This window comes from Sorghum bicolor, chromosome 2 (assembly GCF_000003195.3).
Source record: "Sorghum bicolor cultivar BTx623 chromosome 2, Sorghum_bicolor_NCBIv3, whole genome shotgun sequence".
Classification (NCBI taxonomy): domain Eukaryota; kingdom Viridiplantae; phylum Streptophyta; class Magnoliopsida; order Poales; family Poaceae; genus Sorghum; species Sorghum bicolor.
In genome coordinates, this window is record NC_012871.2 from 370,467 (window position 1) to 396,821 (window position 26,355).

The window sequence follows — 26,355 nt, forward strand, 5'->3', positions numbered from 1 at the left end:
TGTTTATATTTAATACTTTATACATACGTCTAAAGATTCAATGTGACGGAGAATCTGAAAAATTTTACAAAATTTTTTTGAACTAAACAAGGCCTAGATAAATACTCCAGTACCACCACGGACGGGTGAGTCGTACTCATGCATACATGTTGTAGTAGATTATAAATGTATATTAATGACATATGCACTAGAATAATCATGGACTGGGGACAAGACTTGTGGCTTGACTTGACTTCACTCCACTCTCTTTTTTCGCTTGTGTTGTGGGGGAGCCTCTTTTTTTTTTATCTTATGGAAAAAACCCAATATATATTTACTATTACTGTGAGTCTGTGACCCATATGAGGTGTGTGATGTGAAGAATCCGATTCGATTCCAAGGCGGGCGGTAGAAAAAGAGAGTTAGTCGGTGGTGGACTACCCACTACTCGCTCCTACTCCTACCATGGATTGCACTCGATTTCCCTCCGGCCTCCGCTCTGTCGACGTCGACTCGACTATGGATGGAATGGAAGACGATCGAGATGGTTACTTTTTTTTTTTTTTGGCAATAACTGAATGACATTGAGCTGATGGGTTGATTGATTGGTACTCCGTCCTAGCAGGAATGGATGAGAACTGATTAGGCAAGAGAAGAGGCGTGTGGTGATGCATTCGACTAGCTAATAGTGGCTAGTGCCTAGTACAGTGATTATACTAGATGATTGTTAGTCATCTCAGAAATATAAACAGAAGTACTAAAGTGCCTTAAAAACTTTGCGCCGGGCACCTTGAACAAGGAGGCATTGGCGTTTGTTTCTCTGTGTGTGAGGGCACCACCAACTCTCTTGCTCTTGCAGTGCTGTAGTGTCCATCCACAGGGTCAAGCACAGCAACAGCACTACAGCAACGGCAGGCACCACCGTGCGTGCAGGGCTCCCTCTCCTGCTCCAGAATGGATGGAATCCATTCCAATCCAGGGCCTCTTGTTTTGGCAATAGACAAGGAACTAGGGGATTGCCAGCCCGCCCGCTAGCTTCTTCCTTGCTCGATTCTTCTTCTTCTTCTTCTTCTTCTTCATTCACTGGTCACTGGTGGTGGTGCACTCAATTCACCCAAGTTTTCTTTTTATCCCATCCCGTCGGTGCTCGCTTGTTCCTTCCTTCCTTCCCCCAAAATCGTATCTTTGTTGTGTCGCCATGGCCGCAGTCGGGGGGCCGCCAGCCATAAGCCGCCATAGGCCATAGCCCTCACCTGCTGGCTGCTGCTGCTTGCCTTGGGGCTTCACCACAGCAGAGCAGAGCAGAGCAGAGCAGGGGAGGAGAGGAGAAGCACAAGGAGATGGCCTGTTCCTGTTCCTCGTCCTCGTCCTCCTCTTACTCCTCCTCCTCCACCACCGCCAGCACCACCAGCAGGAGGAGGACTAGTCTGCTCCTCCGGCTGCTCTGCCTCTGCGCCGTCCTGCCAGTCGCGCTGCCGGCGGCGGCGCGCCCGCCCAGCGTCACCATCGGCGCCCTCTTCACCTTCGACTCCGTCATCGGAAGGTCCGCCAGGACCGCCATCCAGCTCGCCGTCGACGACGTCAACCGCGACCCAACCGTTCTCAGCGGCACCAACCTCAGCGTCGTCTTCCAGGACACCAAGTGCAGCGGATTCGTCGGCACAATCCAAGGTACACTACTCTGCTCTTGCTCTGTTTTTCTTTATTATTTCCTTATTAGGGATTGCTGGATTGGGGATCGGGGTTTCCATTCCATCCTTGGTGAGATTGCCATGAATCATGCTGTGATGTGATATGCCTCCTCCGTTTTGGGTGGTTGCCCCGTCATTACGCATCATCAGCAGCAGCACCAAATCATCTCCTTTCCTTCTCTTTTTGCACCGCACCGCATTCCATTCCTTGCTTGCTTGCCTGCACTACATTGCATTCTCTCAACCTTGATTTTCTATTTCTGCACAAGAACATCAGCATTTGATTCCATCAACATATGTACCTCTGTCCCTTTGTTTCTTTCTTCTTCTTCTTCTTCTTTTGTAAGTATATATTCCTTCCTCTTTTCAATCTGCATGCGACTCAGGTCATGCATTGCAGATTCCCACACCTTCACATTCAGAGTTTCTTTCTTTTCAAAGTTTTCACATTCAACTGCCACATAGCACTAGGCAGGCAGGCAGGCAGGCAGGGAGGGGCACTCTTCTAGTCAGCCAAGTCTGGTTTAACAACAAATTAAGCTAGACTAGTAGGCTCCAATATTCTTCAAACAAACCATGCTAGCAGCTTGCATATACTCATTGATCGAATAAACAACAAACATGATTACTATACTAGCTGAATCAACCGAGTTTGATTTTGTAATAATTGTGCGCGTGTCAGTTAAACTAATCACCAGATGAGATGAGTCAGCCAGCCAGCCTACGCAAATCCAATCCGTTAGTCAACGACTGCTTCATTGATTGTAAAAACAAAAAAAAAAAGTCAAATGCGATGGCACTGACGACTGACCCCCTCGATCCGACCTGATGCAGCCTTGGAGCTGATGGAGAGGCAGGTGGTGGCCGTGGTGGGCCCGCAGTCCTCGGGCATCGCGCACGTCGTCTCCCACGTGGCCAACCAGCTGCGCGTCCCGCTGCTCTCCTTCGCCGCCACCGACCCGGCGCTCGCCTCCAAACAGTACCCTTACTTCGTCCGCGCCGCGCACGACGACAGCTTCCAGATGGCCGCCGTCGCCGACGTCGTCGCGCACCACGGCTGGCGCGAGGTCACGGCAGTCTACGTCGACAACGACTACGGCCGCGGCGGCGTCGTCGCGCTCGGCGACGCGCTCGAGGCCCTGCGTGCCAGGGTCTCCTATAAGGCCGCGTTCCCGCCGGGCGCCGACCGCGCCGCTATCGCCGACCTCCTCGTGCGCGCCAGCATGATGGAGTCGCGCGTCTTCGTCGTCCACGCCACCCCGGACTCTGGCCTCGACGTCTTCGCCGCCGCGAGGTCGCTCAACATGATGGTAGCCGGGTACGTCTGGATCGCCACCGACTGGCTCGCAGCCGCCGCCATCGATAGTGCTGGTGCCGGTGCCGCTGCCATGTCCGATATGCTACAGGGCGTCCTCACGCTGCGCCAGTACACCCCGGACTCGGACGCCAAGGCGTCGCTCGTCTCCAGGTTCGCCGCCGACGCCAAATCGTCCAGCAATGCCATCAACGCGTACGGCCTCTTCGCCTACGACTCCGTCTGGATGGCTGCGCGCGCCATCGACCAGTTCCTCAGCGACGCCGGCGGTGCCAACGTATCCTTCTCGGCCGACCCCAACATCCGCGACGCCAACGGCAGCGCGCTGGGCCTCAGCGCGCTCAAGGTGTTCGACCAGGGCGAGCAGCTGCTGCGGAAGGTCATGCTCGCCAACTTCACCGGCGTCACGGGCAGCGTGCGGTTCCAGTTCGACGCCGATGGGACTGGGACGCTCATCAACCCCGCCTACGAGATCCTCAACGTCGGTGGCACGGGCGTCCGCCGGGTCGCCTACTGGTCCAACTACACGCGCCTGTCGGTGGCGGCGCCCAGGCTGCGCGCCGACGGCGGGCCACCGCCCGACTCAAGCACGACGACCCTGCAGCAGCAGCAGCAGATGTACAGCGTCATCTGGCCCGGTGACACCACGGCCAAGCCGCGCGGCTGGGTGTTCCCCAACAACGGGAAGCCGCTGCGGATCGGCGTGCCGTACCGGACGACGTACAAGCAGTTCGTGTCCATGGACCGATCGAGCCCCGACGGCGTGAGCGGCTACTGCGTGGACGTGTTCAATGCGGCGGTGGCGCTGCTCCCGTACCCTGTGCCGGCGTCGTTCGTCCTGCTGGGCGACGGCGTGAAGAACCCCAGCTACGACTCGCTGGTGCAGAAGGTGGCGGACGGCGTGTTGGACGCGGCGGTGGGCGACATCTCGATCGTGACGAACCGGACGCGGGTGGTGGACTTCACGCAGCCGTACGTGGAGTCCGGGCTGGTGATCGTGTCCACGGTGAAGGCCAAGAGCTCCAACGAGTGGGCATTCCTGAGGCCCTTCACGCCGGGGATGTGGGCCATCATCGGCGCCTTCTTCCTCTTCGTCGGCGCCGTGGTGTGGATCCTGGAGCACCGGTTCAACCCGGAGTTCCGGGGGTCGCCCAGGAAGCAGATGGTCACCATGTTCTGGTTCAGCTTCTCCACCATGTTCTTCGCGCACAGTGAGTAGCTAATGTTGTAGTTGTTGGATTATTGTTCATCATGCATCCAGTTGGATCGATTCAGGCAGCTGAATCTGAAATCCCATCCCCCCTGAATCCTAATGGGAAATGCAGGAGAGAACACCGTGAGCACTCTTGGTCGCTTCGTGCTCATCATCTGGCTCTTCGTGGTGCTCATCATCAACTCCAGCTACACGGCCAGCCTGACGTCCATCCTGACGGTGCAGCAGCTGTCGACGGGCATCCAGGGCCTGGACAGCCTCCTCTCCAGCAACGACCCCATCGGCTACCAGGTCGGCTCCTTCGCCCGGAGCTACATGATGGAGGAGCTGGGCGTCCCGGCGTCGCGCCTCCGGGAGCTGGCCATCGACGACTACGCCGACAGCCTGCAGCGTGGCCCCAGCAACGGCGGCGTGGCGGCCATCGTCGACGAGCTGCCGTACGTCGAGCTCTTCCTCTCCACCAACTGCCAGTTCAGGACGGTGGGGCAGGAGTTCACCAAGAGCGGATGGGGATTCGTAAGGAGTTTTTGTTTGGTTCTCCAAATTACTAGACGCTGATGATGGGCTGATAACATAACATAACATAACAACAGGCGTTCCAGCGTGACTCCCCGCTGGCGGTGGACCTGTCGACGGCCATCCTGACGCTGTCGGAGAACGGCGACCTGCAGCGGATTCACGACAAGTGGCTCAACCCAGGGACGTGCGCGTCGCAGAGCACCGACAGCGTGGGCGCCGACAGGCTCAATCTGAGCAGCTTCTGGGGACTCTTCCTCATCTGCGGCGTCGCCTGCTTCATCGCCCTGCTCATCTACTTCGCCAGGATACTCTGCCAGTTCTGCGAGTACCACGGGACCGCCGCCGCCGCCCAAGAGGACCCGTTCCCTGACCCGGAGAGGAGCATGCGCCGGCCGGCCAGGCTCACCAGCATCCGGGACCTCATGTCCTTCGTGGACATGAAGGAGGCCGAGGTCAAGAGGGCCATCCGGAGCAGGTCCGACAGGCGGCTCGACGGGTCCATGGGCGCCAGGAGCTACACCTCCGAAGGGCCGTCCTTGTCACGGCCGTCCTCCATGTCGCCGGTGTAATACGGCCGCGGGGCGGCGGCGTTCTTCTTCAAAGACACGATTTTTGTCTGTGCTCTGACTTAGGTAGCTGCAGGCGGCGATCTGAAATTGACCAAACTGTACGTATGCATAAATTGCGATTAAACGATTATATACCGGTTTTCAACACCTCAAGATAGAATCTGTAGGTGCTAGTATGCAACGTAGCTGTAGAATTACATACAGGGACATTATTTATGTACAAAAACTTGAAACTTGAGTGGACAGCTGAAGATGAAATGAGAAATCTTTGCTATACATATACCATGACACGTTCTGAAAAAAAAAAAACTTGTGTTGAGCATTTGAGCTTGAGCATCATGTCGTCCAGAGCAGAGGAGACGAGCTTGTTGAGCAGTGCGTGCAGGCATTGAGACAAGCAGGATAGATTGTCGTCCAAGAGGAAACCCAAGAATTAGTCATCTCTGATCTGGTCGGCACTCTGCCATAGGTTCGTTCCGGCCACCGTCGCTCCGCCAGCGAGATCAAGAGTTGGATAACTGTGCCATGCCAGAAGAGAATTGAATAACTGGCCCATGTCAACAAAGATTATCCAATCTGTAAGGCTTTTACATTGTGAGATTAATGAGGCCGAGATCCAATCTAGTATACCAAGGAATGTCCGAACGTCCATGTACAATCTCCTTTAACACCCTATCTTATGGTGCCACAACATTTTTATTTTTATTTGACAAACATTGTCCAATCATGGAGTAACTAGGCTTAAAATATTCGTCTAGCGATTTACAGACAAACTGTGCAATTAGTTTTTGTTTTTATCTATATTTAATGTTCCAAGCATTTGCTGCAAGATTTAATGTGACGGAAAATCTTAATTTTTTTTTTATTTTTAGGGTGAACTAAACAAGACCTTAATACAAAAATATGCAAACAGTTTAGGCCTTGTTTAGTTCCAAAAATTTTTGGAAAATCGACACTGTAGCACTTTCGTTTGTATTTGACAAATATTGTCCAATCATGGACTAACTAGGCTTAAAAGATTCATCTCGTCAATTCCGACCAAACTGTGCAATTAGTTTTTATTTTCATCTATATTTAATACTTCATGCATACGTTTAAAGATTCGATGTGACGGGAAATCTGAAAAATTTTGCAAATTTTTTTGGAACTAAACAAGGCCTTACGTGATCGAGAAAAAAAAAGATTAACGAGCCTGAGATCCAATATGTAAGACGATTACATTTTTCTTGAGCAACTTAATGCTTAGGGTCTGTTTGGTTCTTGACCAACTTCCACGCCAAAGGTTGGTCATGCAAGTTTTTTTCGCAGTTATCTGAGTCATTATCATAACTATGATCGGTATAAGGAGTCCTCGGAGCCCGACGCTTGAACGTGCCTTCGCCCCTGCTTGTAGAAAGGGATTTTTTTTTTGTTTTCCTAGAGAAGCAGGAAAATTGAAATCTTAGCAGTACCATAGAGTACTACATCAACATCATAGTCTTACCTACCTGCGTGAGTTCATTATGTGAAATAGAGATTGATCTTTAGAAAATAGCGTTATCAGTGAGTTTGTTTGCACGTGACTTATCAGTAGAGGAACATAAATCTAAAAAAATCATGAACAAAAGGGAGAGAGACACGTACATGTGCTTCAGTTATGTACGTAGGAAACATATTTCTTTTTTTTTTTATGATTGTTTCCTACAACTCATTTGTTATTTATTCATTATTATTTCCTATAACCTATTTTGTTTTTATTTGATAAAGCTGGAGGGGGCCTAAGCCCCAACAGGAGATTTATTATAAGATAGAAGTACATGACTTACAAAGAAAGAGCTCAAGAAACAAAAAAGAGACAAAGAAAATAAAGAAACTATCTAGTTAAGGCCAACTCTGAATTCATCGATTATAACTCCGAGAGATGCTTTCTTTTACTCTTATAGCGGTTAAGGCTAATTCTTTGTTGAAGGATAATTTACTGTTGTGAAGGTTTGTGCCAATTCCTTTGAAAATTACATCATTCATTGCTCTCCAAACGGTCGAGCACATCATGATGACAACATTTGGGAAGAATTCTAAATTCAGTTGGTCTCAAAAATAAATGATCACTTTCTAGGAAACTTGGAATGAGGCTGCATATCCAAGTTTAAGATTCCCTAGCACGATCCTGCAAAAGGCATTCTAGGAATAGATGGTGGAGTGTTTCTTCCGTTGCTAGTTGACAGAGTTCACAATTATATGTCTCCAAATCTATGTTCAGTACGGCATACCTATTTACTCAAGTTTAAATAAAAATGGAATTTAAACCACTTGAGTTGAAAACCTTCGAACCAAATGCTATAACTCTCAATCTTCATTAAGTGAGGATGTCAATCATGTCAACTTTGGCTTTCTCCTTGAGCATAGCCATTTTGAGCACATGACTTGATTCCATTAAATAAAATGAGTTGTTTCCAATTGCATCAAGTCACTTTCATCAATTCATCCAATGATTTTGATCCTTCACTTCAATATGACCGTCATGGTTTGATTAGTGCCTTGACTAAATGCAAGTACTTCCATCTTCACCTTAGCTAGGTTCCTCAGTTGCCAAGCCATCGCTTGTTCTTCACCCTTGTTTAGTACCTCAAAGCCATTCCTTGCTATCTTAACCGTCTCAAGCCATCGAGTCATACTTGGTGTTGAATCATTCATTAAGATCTTTTGTGATTGTTTTTCATTGTGGCAAAGCTTTAATATGTGAGACCGTTCCATATACAATCCCTCATGTCGTATTAATTATTATTATCACCACGCTTGCTTCATATAAGCCATAGAAATCCCACAATTGAGTAAGTTGCATGAATTACATTTGCATTGTTGTCTTCTGTTTGAACTAGATTGTTTTCAATAATACATCATTTTGACTTTCATTAAGTACCTGTGAGATAACCCTTTTGTATCCATACTTAGCAAATGGATTAGTCCTTTAATCACGTTGTTACTCAATCATCCAAAACCCACTAAAGGGTTAGATGCACTTTCAATTATTCCATGTCATTATTAAGTACATTGTTTTTTTTAAAAGATACTAGTTGTTTCTTTCGACAAAAAATAAAAAGAGACTTGTGATGCACTTGATACATTCTTGCAAAATTCTTTATCCCTGTAATATGGTTTCTTAATTAAACCAAATAGTTTATACAATATACTAGCTAGTGGAGCTACAAATTCTTTACGCCAAACCTTGTCTCAAAAACTTATGCTTTTTTTTCTTATCTAGCAAATTCTAACACTCGTGGAGCCACAAATAAATTGTACCTGCAACTTGTGTTGGAGTAATTATTAATTGTACTCCGCATGTTAGATGGTTTTAATTTGGCCTGGGATTATGTACGTGAACGAACGGAAGTCGGAAGCAAGAACAAACCTAGTAATAAGCTTTAATTTGGCTGGCCTATAGGATTATGTTAGATGGACATTTTTTTTTTGTAGGAAGATATTAGCTGGATGGTTACAGAGGATGAGTATCTTGCAAGGCTATGATTTTTACTACATACAAACCTAGCTATATACTCCATATATATATAATAACATATATGCTCGCTCTAGAATGAGTGAATGAGTAATCATGGAGTGGCCTCTCAAACTGCGACAGGCTTGTGGCTTAACTTGACGAATTTACTTTGACTTCGCCGGTGCTAGTTGGTACGTAGGTAGGTGGCCAAAGTAGATGCAGTATGTGATAATGTCAGCGTGATTGGCTCTACGTGGCTATGAACACGTATGCATCCATGACACGTTCGATTCAAGCAAGCTGCTGAAACGAATACTCCAGCTCCAGCTGTTGTGCAGGCTGCCCGCAGGACGGCCCAAGCGATGGCGAGGCGTAAGAGGCCTGCTAACTGTGATATCGATGAGCCACTTCCTTATTGCATTTGGGTTACTGTCTTTTTCGGCCTGATGCTACAGTAACTATCTCTATACAGACTAGAGGCAATCAAATTAAGACGATCATCCTATATAATATAAGTACACAAGCAAACAACAAGCACCAGTCCTCTCGATCTCCCACTTGGTTCGTTCTCCAGCACAGCACAGCACAGCACAGCAGGTGATGGTGATGGTGATGGCGTCCTCCGCCGCCACCACCAGCACCAGCAGCAGCACCCTCCTCCTCCGGCTGCTCTGCCTCTGCACCGTCTTGCCAGTCACCCTGCAAGCGGCGCGCCCGACCAACATCACCATCGGCGCCCTCTTCGCCTTTGACTCCGTCATCGGAAGGTCCGCCAGGACAGCCATCCAGCTCGCCGTCGACGACGTCAACCGCGATCCCACCGTGCTGAGCGGCACCAACCTCAGCGTCATCTTCCAGGACACCAAGTGCAGCGGATTCGTCGCCACAATCCAAGGTACCTCTCTCTCTCTCTCTGTACTGCATTCCATTTGTCTCAACTTTGTTTTCTGCACAAGAACATCAACTGCATGCGTTGCGGCCATGGATGATGGTCCACTGACCTGAATGACTGAACCTCAACGTAACTCTCCGTCTCCAGCCGGCATGGAGCTGATGGAGAAGGAGGTGGTGGCCGTGGTGGGTCCCGAGTCGTCGGTCATCGCACACGTCGTCTCCAACGTCGCCAACGAGCTACGCGTGCCGCTGGTGTCCTTCGCCGCCACTGACCCGGCGCTCGCCTCGTCGCAGTACCCCTACTTGGTCCGCGCCGTGCACGACGACCGCTTCCAGATGGCCGCCGTCGCCGACATCGTGTCGCTCTACGGATGGAGGGAGGTCACCGCCGTCTACGTCGACGACGACTACGGCCGCGGCGGCGTTGCCGCGCTCACCGACGCGCTGCAGCCCACGCGCGCCAGGGTGACGTACAAGACCGCCTTCCCGCGGGGCGCCGACCGCGCCACGCTCGCCAACCTCCTGCAGCTCGCCAACTCCATGGAGTCGCGCGTCTTCGTCGTCCACGCCAGCCCGGACTCTGGCCTCGACGTCTTCGCCGCCGCGCATGACCTCGGCATGATGGTCGCAGAGTACGCCTGGATCGCCACCGACTGGTTCGCCGCCGCCGCCATCGATGGTGCGCCTGCCGCCGCCTCCGAGTCCAATAATAATATCATACAGGGCGTCCTCACGCTGCGCCAGTACATCCCGGACTCGGACGCCAAGGCGTCGCTCGTCTCCAGGCTCGCCGGCGCCGCCATACCACCTAGTAGCAATAATGATGCCACCGTCGCCGCCAATGCGTACAGCCTCTTCGCCTACGACTCCGTCTGGATTGCGGCGCACGCCATTGACCAGTTCCTCGACGAAGCCGCCGGCAACGTCACCTTCTCCGCCGACCCCAACATCCGCGACGCCAACGGCAGCGCGCTGCGACTCAGCGCGCTCAGGGTGTTCGACCAGGGCGACCAGCTGCTCCGGAAGGTCATGCTCGCCAACTTCACCGGCGTCACGGGCCAGGTGGCGTTCCAGTTCGACGCCGATGGGAACAATGGGACCGGGAGTGGGACCCTCATCAACCCGGCTTACGAGATCCTCAACGTCGCCGGCGGTAACACGGGCGTCCGCCGGGTCGCCTACTGGTCCAACTACACGCGCCTGTCGGTGGACGCGCCCACGCTGCTCGACGACGGCGGGCCGCCGCCCAACAGCACCAGCACGAGCACGACACCCCAGCAGCAGCAGCAGATGTCCAACGTCACGTGGCCCGGTGGCATGACGACCACGCCGCGCGGGTGGGTGTTCGCCGACAACGGGACGCCGCTGAGGGTCGGCGTGCCGTACCGGACGTCGGACACGGAGTTCGTGTCCAAGGACGACACGAGCAAAGACGGCGTGAGCGGCTACTGCATCGACGTGTTCGAGGCGGCGTTGCAGCAGCTCCCGTACCCGGTGCCGGTGTCGTTCGTCCTGTTCGGCGACGGCGTGACGAGCCCCAGCTACGACGAGCTGGTGCAGAAGGTGGCGGACGGATTCTTCGACGCGGCGGTGGGCGACATCTCGATCGTGACGAACCGGACGCGGGTGGTGGACTTCACGCAGCCGTACATCGACTCCGGGCTGGTGATCGTGTCGACGGTGAAGTCCAGCAGCTCCGACGAGTGGGCTTTCCTCAAGCCCTTCACGCCGGAGCTGTGGGGCACCTTTGTCGCCATGTGCGTCTTCGTCGGCGCCGTGATCTGGATCCTGGAGCACCGGCACAACGAGGAGTTCCGGGGGTCGCTGTGGAACCAGATGCGCACCCTCTTCTGGTTCAGCTTCTCAGCAATATTCTTCACGCAAAGTGAGTCCATATGATCCATTCCAATGTACAGTACATGTCGATCGACGATTCAGCAATCAGCAGCAGCAGCAGCAGCTGAATCTCTGAAATGAATCCTACGTATACATCGTCAGGAGAGGAGACAATTAGCAGTCTTGGTCGCTTCGTCGTCATCATGTGGCTCGTGGTGGTTCTCATCATCACCCAGAGCTACACAGCCAGCCTGACGTCCATCCTGACGGTGCAGCAGCTGTCGACGGGCATCCAGGGCATCAACGACCTCCTCGCCTCCAACGACCCCATCGGCTACCAGCAGGGCTCCTTCGCCGGGAGCTACTTGATCAATGAGCTCGGCGTCAAGGCGTCGCGCCTCCGGGAGCTGGCCATCGAGGAGTACGCCGACAGGCTGCAGCGCGGGCCCAGGGACGGCGGCGTGGTGGCCATCGTCGACGAGCTGCCCTACGTGGAGCTCTTCCTCTCCAGCAACTGTCAGTTCACGATGGTGGGCCAGGAGTTCACCAAGGGCGGATGGGGATTCGTGAGTCCATCTCGATCATCATCTACTACCTTTCTTTGTTATTTCTTTGTTTCTCCAATAATCCAATAATGCAAAGAACTGATGAACTGATGAGGTGAAACACAACACAACAGGCTTTCCCGCACGAATCCCCGCTTGCGGTGGACCTGTCGACGGCCATCCTGAAGCTGTCGGAGACCGGCGACCTGCAGCGGATCCACGACAACTGGCTCAACCAGGGGACGTGCGACACGCAGTCGCAGGGCACCGGCGGCGGCGCCTTAAGGCTCAGCGTCGCCAACTTCGGGGGCCTCTTCCTTATCTGCGGCGTCGCCTGCGGCGTTGCCCTGCTCATCTACTTCGCCAGGATACTTTTCCAGTTCTACCAGTACCACCGCCACGGGACAACCGACGGCGGCGCCAAAGAGGAGGAGGAGGACGGCGGCGGCGGGCCGTTCCCTGACAAGGAGAGGAGCATGCGGTGGCGCCTCGCCACCAGGCAGAGCAGCTTCCGGGACCTCATGTACTTCGTGGACATGAAGGAGTCGGAGGTGAAGGCGGCCATGGCCGTGCGGAGCAGCTCCACCAAATCCACGGCCCGGTCACGCAGCGACACCTCTGATGGGCCGTCCTCCCCGTAGATACATACATACATACGGTTTTCCAACACCTGGTGCTCCCGAGGCAGATCTGGCTATAGGCGGCGGTTGCACACCTACATGCAAGAGGAGGGAAGCAGGGGCAGCTGCCACGGGAGGTGGCGTCGGCTACCTGCGTGTTTGGCTGCCACGAGAGGTGGCGGTGGTCCGCTAACCCCCGAGGCAGATTTGACCATATATAGACGGTGGCCACACACCCCATGCATGAGGGAATGAGGAGGGTGGCAGTACGGGCATCTTCATCTTGGGAGCGAGAGTGAGAGAGAGATGAGGAAGGTGGCATAGACATCTCCATCTTGCTGTCTCGTGCCAGTCCGATGCATGGCCCTGTGCTTTGGGTCATGTGCCAGCCTAAGCCCGCACAACACCAGGCCGTATCGTGCTTGGTCGTTTGGGCCAAAAAGTTATGCTTTTGGGGCGGGCTGCCGTGTTTGGTTGATTGTCCAGATCAGACAAACCATCAGTTTTAACTATACGATGGCCATAATCTAGTATTGCCTGGCAGACTTTTACGTTACAGAAGTGTATATGTGCTCGATTCTCGTGTAATATTGTAGGAGTATGTTGGGCAAGAATCAAACAAGAGATATCAATATATAATAACCAAATCAATCAATCAGTGAATAAATTGCTGCTCATCATTATCCAAAGTATCAGTGAGTGGCTAGCTAGCCGGTTTAGCGCGGCACGAACGCATGTACTCTTGTCTCGATATGTATGTACCCAATAGACTAGATTAAGCAGGCGCCGCACTGACGCTCGTACGTGCAACAAATCCGGTTGAACCTTTTTTTTTTTTTGAAGAATGATATGAACTCATTGTTGTTAACTTGTAGTAGGAGTATGTACGCTAGAATTAATAATATGTATCTGCGCACGCACGCACGGAAATGGAAAGAGAAGACGACGATCTTGCTATCATTTAGGAGTAACTTTTACAATTAATAGTACTACTACGACTACATGTACAGCTTATTAATCAAATTAAGTGTAGTAGGTACCAATTGCTTTGCTTTGGTTGGGCAAATCATCCTAGCAAATAAGTATGATTAGTGAGTGTAAACCTCTCTTGGCCACGCCATTGATGCACATAGTCACTTTGCCCCAGTACGTAGTCTGTGGATGCGCGCAGACCGTCGTTTTCGATCCAAGTCGCAAGCTCCTCCTATAATCGCGCGTGGTGAATCTGCACTCTTTGAAAAGATGGATGATGCTCGGCAGTGGCGGACCCAGGATTTGGCGGCCAAATCCTGGTGTCAAATTCTAGTGACCAAAATCCAAAAGCTACAGTCTATAGTATATATAGTATATAGGACCATATATATACACATACGTATATCACAGAAAATAAAAATTATCAAGCAAAGTTTGCAAATCCAGAGAAATTCTTGAATTATATAATTAATAGTACGACACAATAGCTACGAAATACCTGCTTGCTCTTGCTCTGGATCTGGCAGTGAAGGATGAATGATTCGTTGTTCTTGTTCACCAACTCGAGAGAAATAGGATGCAATAGTTCTTGTCCTCTTCATCTAATTGGAATCAAAATTTCACAATTAGTAATTGAAATCAAAAGAAAATAAGAACTGAAATACAATTGAAACTTGAAAGAATACGTACCTGTACGGCTGTACCTTCACTCACTGCCTCACTGGGCACCCGACCCGGACGCCGGATAGCTTCGGCAGGGGCGGCCGCGCGCCTGCCTAAGGCTCTAGGCTCTGGCCGCCGGCCGCCGCGAGGGGCGAGCAAGCGCCGAGCGCGTCTGGATGCGGTCGAGCCGTCGAGGGGTCGAGGCCGAGGGGCGAGGGCCGAGCAAATCGAGGTCGGAGCTGAGCCAGGCGAGGGCGAGGGCGCGCGAGCCGCGAGGCCGGAGCGGCGGCGTGCAGGGGGGCGGGGGCGACGCCGCGGGGGGCGCGTGCGACCGTGCTAGCGAGAGGGACGGCACGCGGTGCCCCTGGAGGCTTTGGTTTGCCCTAATTTTTTTCTTGATGGACTTTATTCTTGGGCCAAAATTAAAGACTTGCTCCTAAAATTTCTGAGCCACGACTAGAGCCATGGCCCTAGGCCTGGGCCCGCCCCTGATGCTCGGCTCATGTGCCTAAAGTGTACAGTTGCATACCTTTGGCCATTCTCGACTTTGCAGCATGTCTCAAGTCCAAATTCTGTTTTGTATTGCAAACGAGCTAAAAACTTGCACTTAGATGCCGCCCAAACTTTCCAAATCAGGATCTCGAAATTGGTTTCCGTCGCCTCTAAAAAAACCATGCTCTATATGCTGACCCGGTGGTGTACTGTACCCATTTTTTTTTGTTAGTTTCCATGCTATAGAATCGAGCGTGTTTTGTTTTAGTTCCACACGCGGTTGATCTTATGCCAAATCTCGATAAATTCTACTAAGGACGTGTTTGGTTGCCTTCTTAGACCAGCCAGGCCCGCACCACCCAGCCAGGTCAGCTTTGGCCAGGCTCAATGCACGCAACACCCTGTTATTTGGTTACCTGCATCATCACAGCCCAGCAGCAGCTGTTGTTTGGTTGCCTGCACTTGCATCAGATTTAAATACTGGCTATGCAGGAACCGTGTTTGGTTGCCTACGCCAAACTTGCTCTGGTTACCAATTTACTTGTGGTATGCTTACCACCAGTTACTTTATTAGGTTTGCAACAATATAGTTTGCAGTGAATTGTAGGAAGAAAAAAAAAGTAAAATGTAGTAAAAAAAATAACCAAGAGACAAGTATAACCATCATATTGCAAAGAGGCATGTACTTAGTTGTATGAGTCTCATCATAGGTAAAGGCATGTGCTTAATTATATAAAAAATACATCACAAGCAATGGGGTATGAGCTTAGATCAGATTGCCAGCACAGGTTGCCACACCTGCAAGAGGAATAGAGAGAGGAGCATGAGCACGCCACCAATCGATGAAGAACACCACCACCGAAGAGGGAGAAGAGGAGGAGCACCTACCGCCGACGGAGAGGTCAAGGGATGACAGCGAGTGGGAGAGAGCGGGAGGGTATGCGATGGATGGCGTGAACAGAGAAGGTAACTCTAGCAAGTTTGCGCCATCTCCCACCTGCTGAAATCGCCCAGTGCGCGCATGAGAGAGCACGGAGTGAGCTAGGCTCGAATGAAATGCCTGATTGGGTCGTTCCTAGGGAGCTTAGCAGAGGGGGAGGTTTTGCACGCTCAGCCTAGCCGAGAAGAATGACCAGGGAATCAAACACCGGTACCTGCATCTCGGGAGCTTGGTTGAGAGAGATACAGGGAACCAAACACGCTCTAAGTGTTGGGTTGTGAAGTCTCTGTTTTGAAGATTGATGTCATGCATCCAATTATTGTTGTGGAGAGCGTATTGTAATATCCCGTTCTTCTTTTTAGAGATCTTAAAAAGGTTGGACGAGATGTCGCTACTCGCAAGGTGGATGTTGTCATACTCTAAAATCTTTATTTTGGGTTGCGAATAAGAAAATATAAATAAAATAGATGGTTGAAGTATTTATATATAGATTTTACCAAGATTAATTTAAGCTCTCACAAATTTAGCCATAGAAAAATATGATTTTTCAAACTTTTTGTAAACTATTTTAATGGACTTTTAATTGCTGTGGTGTTTCTTTACTTGTTGCTTGATTTAGTGATGTGTATGTGTGCGCAAAGTTTTAAAATTGCTATAGGGTGTGAACCGCGCTAGCTGCTAGCCACTATACTCAGCATATGCATGCATGTTGCGGTTACATTTTACAGGTTTCGCGGCTGAAGGACGGAGGCTAGCTATTATTACTACTTTAATTTACCTGATGGTCCGGCACACGTGTGCATGCGTGCGTGTGTCTGTATGGCCAGCGTGCGTGCACATGTGCAATTAATCTATACTCCTGCTCGGCTGTAATGCAAACATCATCATCATATATCCATCCGTGATTCTTCAGTGGAGGATATGCATATGCTGCGGTCTCTGCAGTCACACACACACACAGATCAGGTCATCACCGTACCACCAACAACCATATGCATCTATATATATGCTATTAGCTCATCTCACCATGATATATCATCGATCGAACCGATCGATCTATATATATATATATATATAGCTAAACACAAGCCAAGAAAGGCAAAACCACAAAACGCTGCACTATATATATATCCTTGCATGGCGCGCATATACCCTAGATAGTGAGAGATACAATTACAATGGAGGAATCTATCAGCTCATCGCGGACTACTGCGTTCTACGGCAACAGCTACTACTGCATCTACCACCACCACCAACAACAACAACAACCTCCTCCTGCTTTTGTGGCGGCGGCGGCGGCGACAACATGGTCTGATTTCGAGGACGCCGACAGCGGCTGGACGGCCTACTTCCTGCAGCTGGCCTCTGACGAGGAGGAGGAGGAGGACGCGTCGGCGTACAAGAGGGCGGAGAAGCAGCAGCTGCGGGATGTTGGCGGCGTCCTCTATGGAAGTGGAAGTGGAAGAGGAAGTGCCGCCGGCTCCACGGTCTCCAAGCCCAACAAAGCCAAGGATAATAGGAAGACGAAGGTACTACTACTGGAGAAAGGGGTGAAGAAGACCAGAATTGTCGAGGAGGAAGATCCACTGCAGGACACGGCTTCTTCTCCACTTGTGCAGCTAAATATAAACGGCGGAGATCCGCAGGCAAGACCTAACCCATACCCTTTTCTTTTGCGAACGTAGTATGTTAATGCCTTATGTTCAGAACTTCAGATGTTCTTAATTGTTCATATATATCCTGCTATTTGTTGGTTCATGCTGCAATATATATAGTAGCTACACAACTAAACCGTGGCAAAATGAACAAGACGAAGGATGTCAGTTACTATTTCAGATTTCATCATAGTATATACATAACTCTGAAGAAAATAACAATAAACTAAACCCATTCCCTCATATGTGTGTGTGTGTGGGTGATTAGTTCATTTCATTCATTCCCTTCTGATCCATATGAACTGGAAGGCAAGAATGAGTTTATCCAAACAAACACGTACAGTATTATAATAATACTGCAAATCATCCACTCAGATTAATTGTGCTATATATATAGTATTACGCAAGGCACACAATAAAGAATATAGCTCTTTAATTTTTCTAGTGTACTGTTGTGGTTCCTTTCTTTGATTATGAAAACTATACTATATACATTGTACTACTACCTAATAATATATGTATATATAACTCCTTCACAGTACTGATGATATGATTGGTCTGAAGTCTGAACATGATGATGGAGAGCATGCAGCAAGTTTGGAGCACTCCTGCAGGGGGCCAGCAGGCCGGCCGGTGTGAGCATCACAAGTAGCAGAGACCGGGCACCAGTGCAACGTAGAAGAAGTGGTGGAGCTATAGACATCGTCGTCAATGGCAATGGCAGGATTGAGACAGAGAAAGTTGGGCCATCTATCTGACCGATAGACAGTGGCAGCATATATATGCGGCAACTGCACCACCAGTACGTGCAGCGTGCACAAGAGATGCATGCATGCATGCATGCATGCTTATTACTTGTTTCTCTTAAACTGTAAGTTTGTGGACCCAGCATATATAGCTAGCGGCCGCGTACTGTGTATGGTTCTAAAGCTGTTTTAACTTGTTTTTACTTTTGCATCTAGATTTATGTTGTGTCTAAATACATAATAAAATCGTTTATTGTATCTTTTTTTCGAGCGTATTTCATTAAGATAAAAAGAGTACAAACACGATAGAGATGAAGGCGAGAGGCCGTGGCCACTATGCTAGACAGCAAGAAGCACCTAAGGCCTTGTTTCCGAAAATGTTTGGAAAATCGACACTGTAGCACTTTCGTTTGTATTTGACAAATATTGTCCAATCATGGACTAACTAGGATTAAAAGATTCGTCTCGTCAATTTCGACCAAACTGTGCAATTAGTTTTTATTTTCGTCTATATTTAATACTCTATGTATGCGTCTAAAGATTTGATGTGACGGAGAATGTGAAAAATTTTGCAAAATTTTCTGGAAACTAAACAAGGCCTAACTACTAGAAGAAACAGGAACAAAAAATTACATGGAGCCCTAATGTTGGGACCAAAGGCAGCCAGCAGGCGCCAGCGTTAATCCAATCATCTACTTCACTAAAGACCCTGCGAGCTAAGTCACGGACAAAAATGACAAAACTCGTTTATTGTATCTAAAAAAGACAAAAATGACTTGGTAGTAATTTAAAACGGTGGAAGTCGTAGCAACTGTTTAGCGCGCATTTGTAGTTCTGCAAGCCCTTCCTTTGTTATTGGCTTATCTGATTAATTTGTTTGGTGTCGCGCTTGGATTGTCAGGATCGATATCATCCCGATCTATCTCTGCCAATGTCCTTGTCCATTACCACGTACCGATTAGAGGGAAATTTGCAATCAAGTAGTAGACGTCCTCCATAGCTTTTTCTCGCCTTTGATGTTTATTTGTGGGTTCAATAATACCCTAGAAAAAACTATTAGAAGGATAATCTCGGCACTTCACTAACTAGGTAGCTAGGTTTCATCTCTAGCTAAGACGACTACCATCTTTTTTTTTAAAAAAAAAATCTTTAGATACATCGTTTATAAGAAGCTGCCGAATTGAGGCAGGGGGGTTCATCTATCCAAACAAAAGAGTTTTTCCCTACCAAAGCTTGCCTAGCTAGTTAGCTCATGAGCCTTCTACTAGTTAATGCTTGGGATGAGTTGTTATTAGCAGGTATACCGTTCGAGAAAATGTAAATGGTTAATTAGAGCTTACGTTGTGCTGCAGTACTACTAATTGTGCATATATGCATGCATGCATATGATTGATTCGACAAGAGTGGATAGCCTTTTTGACTTTGCTAACTCGCATTGTCGGACGACAAGCAAACTAATGCGTCCATCGCATCATATCGTGGCCAGTTCACATGAGAATGCATGGGAAGAATATATATATATATGGGATGAATGCTAGTCATCCTGGCTTCACCTACCACACACACACACACACGGCCGGCCACAAATATATATATCTCTACATAAACTGCATGCTACAGGCCTCTCGCTCTGGGCTGTTTCAGAAGCGATAATAATGGATGCAAGCTAATGGTTCTTGCAATTAATTAAACCCAAAGTTTATTAAACTATTGGATGATGACGGCAACTAACTAAATTACTAATGAACTAGAACTCCGTAATAACACTGAATTGATAGAGCTCTCGCACGGAGATGTAGCACTAGCTAGCTAGTATATGCAGAGGAAACAACTGGTGAACTCAACTGACGACCGATGGACGCTATACGACGTACGAACGCGCGCGATGCACGTGAACACACTGCTCGATCGATCTACGTCGTCGTCGTACTAGTGCCGGCCTGCGCTGCCCATACTACAGATCGTGAATCAAGGACCACAAACACATATACGTTATATGGGTCTGTGTGTCAGCTTTGGATTAACTGTATTGGTAGCTCGCTCTTGCATTGCATGCATACTCGACTAGGATTTAGAAGTCGTTTAGGATAGCGATATAGTCTCCAAAACACATTTATAATCTTTTACTTTTATAAAAGTATTTAGAAAAAAAATGATATATGTATATTTTTATGAAAGTATTTTTCAAGGCAAATCTATTTATATAATTTTCATATTTGCAAATTCAATAATTTAAAAGTTATCGATAATTTATATTCCCAATGTTTGACACAAACTTTGTCTAAAACGACTTCTGAATTCGATACGGAGGAAGTACATGATACATGCCGGCCTATATAGAAGAAAATTCACTCATTAATTATTATGATCCGAGAGAATAGATGAATTACTCCCTCCCTCATAAAAAAGATATAATTCTTGTTTTTCAAGAAGCAAACAATTTTAAATTTAACCAACAATCTATAAAATATAATAACGTTTATATATGGTATTTGATAACAATCGTTATAAGATTAGTCATAGAATATATATATATATATATATATATATATATATATATATATATATATATATATATATATATATATATATATATATATATATATATATATATATATATATATATATATATATATATTCTAGTATACTTATTTGGAGTCATAAAGATTAATAATATTTTCTATAAAATTAGTCAAATTTAATGGAATTTGACTCGTTTCAGATCCAGAATTGTATTCTTTTTTGTGACGGAGCTAGTATTACCAGCACCGAGAGAGACACCTTTTTCAGAACTAGCTTGACCAGGCATTTTTTTAGTATTAACACAAGGAGGAAGGGTTTAAACTTTAAAGACCACTGACTGACCTAATCACCATATTAAAAAAAAGAGAGGGAAATATCACATTATGGGAGATGATTCCTATATAATGGACTCATATTTGGGGTCTGAGATAGAGTAACACATGTCACGGTAGAAAAGTCAGCGGATAAGCCATCCTTGTTATCTTACTACAGAGCTGTACATGAGTTTTTCACCTCACATTTTCACAATCGTGATCTTAAACATATTTCATTAAGGGGCCATTTGGATCCTTCATTTTAGAGAGATTGGAATCTACTAAATGGATTAGGCTATTTTATTTAGAATTTGACATTCCACAACTTTCTCCAAATAAGCATATTTCCAACTTATATTACACTCTTCAACTCACTTCTGTACAATAGAAATGCAACATATAAAGTATGTTCCTCGTATGACTAACAATAAAATACAAATATATTTCATATACAACTATTAGCTTAATCAATCTATGCCTAAATTATAATTATTAGAGCAACTCCAAGAGACTCTCTAAATCCTTTTTAAATGCTATAATAAAGGTTTTGGTGAAAAACTACCCTCCGACAACTTTTCTAAATGGATATCTAAATATACCCATCTTTTATTCCGGATTCCTCGCTAGTTAAAAATAGAAGACGGGAATGACTCTTTAGAGTGCGCATGAGATTAAGAAAGAATGTTGGAGAATGAAAAAAAAAAAGCGGTTTTTATGCAAGTGACTCTCTAAATGATGATTTAGAGAGTGAAATTTATTTAGAAAGGCTCTTGGAGATGCTCTTAAAATCAATTCAATTCTAAGGATCCAAACGGCTCGAACTGTTTACTATTGAAAAAAACAGAAATAATATGAACACACGTCAAGTCAAAGACTGGACCCGGTGAATAAGATCAATAACAACACTGGCCGTGGCCGGCTTCCTACAACTACAACTAGTAGGAGTTCTACAAGCAGAAGCAGCGCATTACAACTGAAGAGCGTAGCAGGGCCTGGTGACCTGGTGGACACATCAATCATGCATACACTGCAGGCAGCTATGGCTACCACATCCATAAATCCTCTGCGGCGCGTGCCGTCCTCCCTGTGTACGTTTCAAATTCCATGGATGGATGGATCCGTGCGCCATCATCTTCTTGTCTGCCCACTTCCATATGTGCAGTACCATCTTCAGTTTCGATGCATGATCATGGAAATGTTAAAGACATACTTGATTACCTAATGAAATGAATTGTTTGTCTCCTGTCTCAAAACACATGAATGCAAGGAGCAGAGTATCGAAGTTCGGTTTTTTCTTTTCATACTAGCGCTTGAAACCATTAGATCCAGATGGGCAGGGCAGACCCAGTACCGGAGGCTTCCAATAAATCTCTCATTCAGTATCCGCTCTCAAATTCAAACCCTCAAGTTCTCTGTTCTACATGGTATGATGGTATTTAGCATGTCAGCACAAGTACATTATACCACTACATATATGGCCAGTGTCCAACTTAGAACCATGTTAGCGCAACTTAAGAAGTCAGACATCCCTGAGCGCAGAAACACAAGAGTATGCTACATGGTGCTGGTGCCAGGCCAAGGAATTCTCATGGTTCTGTGCCCGCTGCTGCACTGTCATCTTGCTGCCTCTCTTCCTCGTACTGGGCCTTGGGCTCCAAATCGATAAACTGGTTTGAGTTGTTGGCCAGATGTGATATGCTCACTCTCCCTTGTTTCCTGATGTACTCTGCAACTGCCTTCATCTCTTCAGTGGAGATGTAGATGAACTTCCCACGGTCGTCCATCACACCAGATAACCTATCTGTTACATGTAAAACAAAAATGACTATCAGAACAAAAGCCTGTTGAGGGCTTCAGCAGCGGACAAATTTCTCACAGCTACCAGGTTATGTTGCTAGAATCATCTGGTTAGCATTAGCTATTGAGGCTGACTCAAGGTTACCAATTGAAGGGCAGCCAAATTTACAAAAACAAACAAAAATCACGTACCCATGCTTTCCAGAGTAACAATTCGGTTGATGCAGTCCTGCAAAATAGTGAGGTAATGAGAGAAGGAAAAAAAAAAGGATAATTCGGTGCATAATAAATCAATCAAAAATAGCATCCCAAAACAGAGGGAAATAGGTCCCAAAAATTAATATTGATCAAACAATCCCCAGTTCCCCACAATGACAACATTCTTACTAGTCATTCAAGTTTACATCTATAGAAATTTTTGTGGTTACTGATTATTTCTAATGGTATGATTGTCAAAACTCTGGGCAACAGTACACTGGCACTTCACTAAAGAAAGCATGTCACTCTCAAACCAGGGATATACAAAATTGAGGATATGATTTGTCTAAGAAATCATCATTTCACCATTCCAAACTCTGCTAACTAGCTCAGAAGTGTTTTTCTTCACATTATTAAAAATGAAATTAGCCAAAAAAAATCCGCTTGGAGGCCCTAACCCTGTTTAATGCCTCTGCGTGGTTTAAACCCAGCTAGTGACGGCTTTGTGCATTTGCTTTTTGATCTAAAAAAACAATGCTTCGTCACAGACTCAGCCTTCGGAAAAATGTCACTGGACTTGTTTGTGTGCCATCGTAAAATGCTATCCTTGTATTTGCTTCATTGCTTGTCCCAGAATGAGCCTATGTGGGGCTCCAATTTCTATAAATGACATGAGGCATATATGTTGAGATATGTCCTAAGTAATTTACTTTCCATACAAGTTTAGTGAGCTTGAAAAGCCAGGAGAAGATTTTTTTTTAAAAAAAAATCAATAATTATCAGATCAAAAGTGGAGGCAGCTTGTCAGTTGAAAACAGCACACATCGATGGGTTGGTAGAACAGCAGACCATCCTTTAATTGCCAAATTAATAGTGCAATAGCAATGTAGAAAACAGGGTACCTGCTGTAAGCTATCAACACTAATATAATGTAAATTACCACTACAAATTACCACTTCAACAGTGCAATAGCAATGTAGTAAACAGGGTATCAGTTGTAAGCTATCAACACCTATCTAATGGGCATTACCATTATTTATATTTAAAAATAATAGGGCGTGTTAATTCTGTTATTCACAACATTTGAACATCTTATGCATAGTCTTCAAGTACCTGGGTTCGCATCCTAAACTCTGCAGCCAGGTCCTCTAGGGGAACACACTTCTGCTTCTGAAGTTTAGAGAAGGAAAAGATAACAGCGAAGTTTGTCAGTTTACATGTACAAGCATCCCACATAGACATTGGCAATAAATATACTAAAGAACATGGCAGAACAATACTGCATCCTTCAAAATATACCATTTAGCAAACTAGAGAAAAGATGCATTGTGACAACTTCTCATAAGATATTTGACTGACATCAATGTAGAGGAGATGAAACGGTATCTGTGTGTAGACTAGAGGGCAAACAGAGCACCAACTATTTGTGTGGACATCATGGTTCATCATGGTGAGATTTAATTTTTCTGGTTGTCAAATTTCAGAATAAGCATAGTCATGAGGGCACAAGTAAAGACACTTGCTTAACAACCTTTATGTATTCCACAAAGTTGTGGAGCAAACCCTGACCATCGTCTTGTGTCTCACTCTCTGTTGTACCTTCAGCATCAACAGAAAAGGCCCCTTTCCATTTCTCAAACTCTAAAGCAGCAGCCTCCTCTTCCTTTGTTTTCCGTGCCCTAGCTTCTTCTTCCTATAGATCAATTCATTAGCTAGTTAGAATTATAACTGAAAACATGACAACATTGATCAAAGAACAGAACTATCAGCAAATAGAATCCCTAACCAATTGCCTCTCTTGTGCCTCACGTTCCTCATCCTTCTTCCTCCTCATCTCATCGTATCGGTCTTGTTTACTCCTCCTTGAATCCCGTGCAGCTTCTTCAGCCTTGCAAGAAAAGAGTTTCTTTCATGTCACTTTCTGTTTTTTTTTTTTTCTGATTTCCGAAGAGAAATCAGAACCATCAAGGAATTATATGAAAGACATAATTGTAATTGGCTTCCAAGCTTCGTTTCGACATCAGCACCAATCACAGTAAGTCGGCACTTTTGCCAGATACTGGATGAGTAAAACATGAAAAAAAAATGTGCAAACCACAAATAAATAAACAAACTGAATGTGCATTGCAACACACTGAAATACATACAGTAGATGGACTAAATCTGCTCATGCAGCAGAATGGCAGCAATCATTGGAACTCAATTTAGCAGCAAGCTTGCAAGTGCCAGCACTGGCTGAAACATATGGCAGGACTTGGCGGTGTAGTGAGTAACCAACCTGACGCTGCGCCTCTCGCTCTTGCCTTTTCTTCTCCTTTTTGGAGGATCTGGGGACGTTGCGACCTTCGGGGACCTCCTCCTCATCACTCTCCGCGTCGTCCTCTACAACTGCATAGCCGAGGACCGATGCTAGAGTTAGGGCGAACAGAAAAAAGGGGAAAAACAGAGCCTTTGAGCTTTGGTTGTTGTGGTACCATTGCGGCTAGTTGACGCGGCAGAGGAGCCTGCTCCGGCAGCCCCAGGCCTCCGACGCATCCGTCGCGCCGCCGCGCGGCCGTGCAGCACTTGATCCTCCTGGAGGGGCTGGGGCGGGTGGCGGTGGTTATCGGCGGTGGCGGCATCGGAGCGGCGGCGCCAGAGGAGGAGGGGGAAGATAGCGAAGACCAGCAGCATGCAGAGTACGGCGGCCAAGACGCCGCCCCCGCCGGCGTCCATCTCGTCCCTGTCACCGGCGACGATCTCGCTTGCGAAACCCTCGATTTGGGTTCCGACTAAATCGATGCCGCACGCAAAGCAATTGATTTTGATTCTTTTTTTTTTCTTCAATTGATGCGATTTGCTATGGACCGAGCTGGGTTCTCAAAAAAATACGAATGGAATATGGTTCAGCCCAGTTGCTATGGCCCACTACGAATGAGCAAGGCCCAGGAATGTCCAGATTGGAATGTTTCTTTTCATTTTTTTTTCTTTGTTTGATTTCCCATTATTTTTCGGTTTTTATTATAAAAACTAGCAAAAGTACCCGTGCACAACTAGAACAAACTATGTTTTTCTCTTTCTATAAGATTTAATAAAATTGTCTTTGTATCTTTCTCTTTTTCATGTTGTCGTGTTAATCAAAATTCGGGCACCCGCTTTTCTTGTTTTTCTACTAGCTTCTTCTATCACTATGCCATCTCCTCGGTAATTCTTGCAGTTGTTGCTACCCATCTTACACCAACCCAAGTGAGTCTAGTTGTGCTCTGCAAGGACATCAAAAGGTGCACAATACGGCTGGGATTATGGCCATGGGATATGCGAGGACTCAGGGTTGGGCGGCACGGTCTGTACCTCTAGCGCCAATAGCAAAGACATGCACAGACCTAGGAGTTTAGCCATTCAAGCCAGATGGCCCTAGTG

The 26,355-nt window shown here is 47.1% G+C and overlaps 4 protein-coding genes across 5 annotated transcripts; 3 read left to right on the top strand and 1 right to left on the bottom strand.

The window, feature by feature from the left end:
• Nucleotides 731-5,566, top strand: LOC8054496 (glutamate receptor 3.4). The gene is made up of 4 exons (XM_002459154.2): nt 731-1,650; nt 2,505-4,196; nt 4,311-4,714; nt 4,792-5,566. Exons 1-4 carry the CDS (start codon nt 1,320-1,322, stop codon nt 5,284-5,286), a joined length of 2,922 nt encoding a protein of 973 aa, XP_002459199.1. The 5' UTR covers nt 731-1,319; the 3' UTR covers nt 5,287-5,566.
• LOC8081580 (glutamate receptor 3.4) lies at nt 9,201-13,347 on the top strand. The gene is made up of 4 exons (XM_002459155.2): nt 9,201-9,656; nt 9,801-11,540; nt 11,654-12,057; nt 12,171-13,347. The coding sequence occupies exons 1-4, from the start codon at nt 9,362-9,364 to the stop codon at nt 12,675-12,677; spliced, it is 2,946 nt and encodes a 981-aa protein (XP_002459200.2). The 5' UTR covers nt 9,201-9,361; the 3' UTR covers nt 12,678-13,347.
• LOC110433083 lies at nt 16,670-18,357 on the top strand. Of its 2 annotated transcripts, none has more exons than XM_021454706.1 (2): nt 16,670-17,369; nt 17,918-18,357. In XM_021454706.1, exons 1-2 carry the CDS (start codon nt 16,902-16,904, stop codon nt 17,921-17,923), a joined length of 474 nt encoding a protein of 157 aa, XP_021310381.1. In that variant the 5' UTR covers nt 16,670-16,901; the 3' UTR covers nt 17,924-18,357. The 2 variants fall into 2 exon arrangements, with proteins under 2 accessions (XP_021310381.1, XP_021310380.1); XM_021454705.1 differs by having other exon boundaries at nt 17,943-18,357.
• LOC8081581 (DDRGK domain-containing protein 1) lies at nt 22,223-25,785 on the bottom strand. Its single transcript, XM_002461256.2, has 7 exons — nt 25,431-25,785; nt 25,235-25,344; nt 24,743-24,844; nt 24,488-24,649; nt 24,070-24,126; nt 22,951-22,987; nt 22,223-22,762 (listed from the first exon to the last, which is right to left on the bottom strand). Exons 1-7 carry the CDS (start codon nt 25,669-25,671, stop codon nt 22,548-22,550), a joined length of 924 nt encoding a protein of 307 aa, XP_002461301.1. The 5' UTR covers nt 25,672-25,785; the 3' UTR covers nt 22,223-22,547.